Raw genomic sequence first — 3,649 nt, 5'->3', positions numbered from 1 at the left:
TTTCTAATCCTCTCATCCACTCAAAAAGTCTAAATTGTCAATACCTCAGTATCACAATTAACCAAACACAAGGACACAGCTATAGAAGTGGCTACTTATCTGTATCTCAGAGTCACTCGTTGACAAATTTAACAGCATGCTGTAAACCATATTAAACCTGTATTTTTATTCATAATGGTAAATGTGAAATAATATATTTTAAAAGAATAGAAAGCCACTGAATTTAGTAAAATATAGTTTTATTATCAACGGTCATTTCATGAGCATATTAATGCATTCACAGATGTTTTATTGTGTAGAGAATGACTTAGTGCATAAACAGAAAAATGGACATGTGACAGTTACAGTCCCTTATACAAGACGCCAACTAAAATATCACATCTGTCAAACTGAGATGGTTGAGGTGTGTGTCTTCAAACAGGATCAGGACTGGGACAGTCAGGATGTGTGGGAGTACAGGTACAGTAGATGTAGAGATGTAGGTCTGCTCTTCTGTCCCTTCGTTTGTTTTCACACTTCTGCACAGCCAGCCAGCTGCAGCTTCTTCATTCACTTACTGTAACTTTCTGGCAGGAAGGTTAAATAAATAGAGGGATGGAGGGAGTTATTATACGTGCATTGTGTTCACATACAAGATATTGCACTGATTTTCTATATCTCTAATTTATAAAATTTTATTATTTGTGTTCCTAAAAAAAGACAGGTTAGCAGCGTTCTGTCATAACAATGTAAGCAATGCATTTGACAACTCAACTTACAATATAAGACCTGGATTWTGATGCTCCTTCAAAGGCACTGATGGGAAGATAAATAAAGACGAGAGTTAAATTTAGACAACCAGGTATTTTTGAGTAGAACATATTTGGATTGCCTTTTTTAAAAGGTCTCTATCTTCACAACCCAATAAGTACTTTCTATCACAGACTGCCTGTTTTGTTTGTGGCCTCTTCCTCCTTCCAAGAACTCCACCGGCCTGTCAACTCATGGTAATGTGAAGAGTAAGGCTGTGCATTACATCATCTGGGGTCATTTTTAGAGGCTGTGCTGACATCACCCCTGTCCCCCACTCAAAGGTGTTTCCTGTCTGCTCTTTCATTTTCCCCCTYGAAAGGATATTTTATTATTCAGCCGTTTCTTTCATCCCACATCTTAACACTCATTTGCATCACTTTTCGGGGCATGGTGTGTACTTTGTGTTAAACGTTGTTTAAGTTATCAAAGGACGACATATACAAGTGTGAACACATCAAGTATGCAGGGAGTTTTGATCCCATTCGCTTCATTTTGGATAAGTTGAGGGTTTGTGACTAAGGGTGTCCCGATGCCAGTGGTTTTCAAACTGAGTACAAGAACCCTAAACATTGTACAATGATTTTAAAAACATGTTTATTATATTTAAAACAAGGTGGCTGTCCTTCCTTARAAGGAAAACCTATTCTGGTGACATTTTCCTAAAATATTGGATATTAAATTAGTTAGGATGGGGAATTTTTTAAATGTTTTACTGTAATTTTCTCTCATGATACTTAAAATGTTTTAGCATTAAAAGTACCAAAAATAGGTATTTCAGGTTTTACATTTTCCTTTTTTTTTGTTCTTGAAAACATGTTTTTAAGCTACTGGGGYTGTAATTTTTGGAAAGTAGAGGTTACTATTTACATTTACGATCTGTGACACTGATGATTGATATTCTGCTTATTTTTTCTTTACCTTTGGGTATTTTGGTTTATTTCCCCTTTTTATTTGTTGGCCTCTGGAAGAATAACCTCTGTTGGAAGAAAAATATAAAAAGAAAGAATGGAGATTATTTTCAAATGAATTAACATTTTGCAACAGCACAGCACAACACAACCCTGAACAAAGAGAGTATTAAAGGAGACTTTTCTTGCTTTAAAATCCTTCTTTTTAACATTTAAATCATTCAGTTGGGGCCTATATAAAGTGGAACTGCAAAGCTTTGGTCTGAATTCCTCCTTCTTGTAACTCCACAAGCCCCTCTTTCACCCCTTTTGTGAAGTGTGTCTCGGATCAACTCGTTTTGACGCTGTCTCTTTAAATCCAAATGAGATGCTTCACACTCCACCTCTTTCTAGATTCCAGAGCAGTCCATTGTACTTTGAGAGAGCGGTTTATGACTATAAAGCTGCACAGAAATTTTATATTCACAAATTAATCAAAAGATGTCAACAACAGGAGACTTGTTCATCCAGCCTTACATGTTGGAGCCAGAGTCCAACCCAGAGACAGTCAAAGTTTTGATGACAACAAAATTGATTAGTTTGTAAGTACAGACCTTATTTAGAAGTTCTATTACAAATAATTTGATGTTATAGTTAAGAAAACATAATAGAGAATAGAAAAAACTGAATAAGTTGAAAAAATATAACCCAAACAGAATATAGAGATATCTACGCCGCACAAGGGGAGACTAAATTAAAATTTCTGTACTCCTAGAGACTCCAAATAGACAACAAAATGTACTTAATGGCTAAAAAGGTGGATTTTGCATGATATATCATGCCTATTGGTACATACGTTTGACCTCCAGTTTGCAGGACACAGTGGCTTCTCCCTGGGCATTCTTGGCTCTGCAGGTGTACACACCACCATCAAAGCTGCACGGCTTACGGATCTCAAGGGAGCAAATGCCCTGGTTAGAAATCTGACRAAACTTGGGGTCGTCACCAATGATCATCTGATTCTTCAACCACTCGATCTTAGGCTGTAAGGATAAAAAAATGATTCGATAAAGTGTTCCGTTTTTATGTTTTGAATTTCACAAAAACCCGTGCTGTAAGAATGAATAAAAATCATCAGCACATATTGCACATACTGTTCCTTCCGCATACATTCTAAAACAACTGCAAGCACCTTCTGCATGCATGAGCCTATTTAAACAACARAGATTAGTGGTTAAATCAAGACAATGTAAACCAAACGATTCACCCCCTGCCTTTATGTCAGCGGAGAGCACAGAGATTGTCTTTCACACTGATAAAAAGGAAGCTACGCTGCAGTCTGGACCAGCAGCAAAAATAGCATCTGCTGTGATATGGCGACACATCCGTGTAAACATGACAGTCCATCGAGCTTAACTTCTTATCTGTCTCTTTTGAGTGCTCCTCTCTCAGCTTCTAATGTRGCCTCTTCTTCTATATGTGACAACRTTTTATCAGAGACAGAAGGACAACGTATCAGTCTTCTGGACAGGCCTTTCTGCTGTACCTCAACAGTGCTGCACAAGTTATAGCAAAGAAGAAAGCAGCCTTGTGACCAAGGATTAAATAGGATGGAATTTTAATTTATACAAGTAAAATCATTAAAGGCACAGTGTGTAGGATTTGTTGTTTTCAGCGACATCTAGTGATTGAGTGGCTGAATCATCCTCCCTCGTTCTCCCCCCACCCCACCCCCGCTTCCAAACGCAAAGGAGTTGCTACGGTGTCTCTCAGGTGTCAAAAACCTTTGATAATTCCAACCGATGTCTACCAGCAGCTTCAGGGCTACTTATGTTTCAAGTGGTAAGATTATGAGCTTTAATAAGTAAAATTATCCCAGCTACAATGACAGACAACAAATATTATATTTATAGTTTTACAACTAAAACCGTTTTTGACGCCGCCACCGCAGTTTGTCCTTCATGAGCCTT

At 37.6% G+C, this 3,649-nt stretch overlaps 1 protein-coding gene across 3 annotated transcripts in view; it reads right to left on the bottom strand.

Annotated features, from left to right (window-relative positions):
• Nucleotides 1-218: 218 nt before the first annotated feature.
• The window catches only part of mybpha (myosin binding protein Ha), a 14,479-nt gene continuing 11,048 nt past the window's right edge, over nucleotides 219-3,649 (bottom strand). The window contains exons 11-14 of one of the 3 annotated variants that reach the window (XM_014018085.1): nucleotides 2,536-2,722; nucleotides 1,711-1,768; nucleotides 759-795; nucleotides 219-566 (exon numbers count right to left, since the gene is read on the bottom strand). In XM_014018085.1, coding sequence (XP_013873539.1) covers nucleotides 1,740-1,768; nucleotides 2,536-2,722 — 216 coding nt within the window. In that variant the 3' untranslated portion in view covers nucleotides 219-566; nucleotides 759-795; nucleotides 1,711-1,739. The remainder of the gene's footprint in view (nucleotides 567-758; nucleotides 796-1,710; nucleotides 1,769-2,535; nucleotides 2,723-3,649) is intronic. The other 2 variants (XM_014018094.1, XM_014018100.1) reach the window with 2 other exon arrangements.

Source organism: Austrofundulus limnaeus, unplaced genomic scaffold (assembly GCF_001266775.1).
Source record: "Austrofundulus limnaeus strain Quisiro unplaced genomic scaffold, Austrofundulus_limnaeus-1.0 Scaffold3, whole genome shotgun sequence".
Classification (NCBI taxonomy): Eukaryota; Metazoa; Chordata; class Actinopteri; order Cyprinodontiformes; family Rivulidae; genus Austrofundulus; species Austrofundulus limnaeus.
The sequence above is the reverse complement of the archived record's forward strand: the minus strand, read 5'-3'. Positions and strand labels throughout refer to the sequence as shown.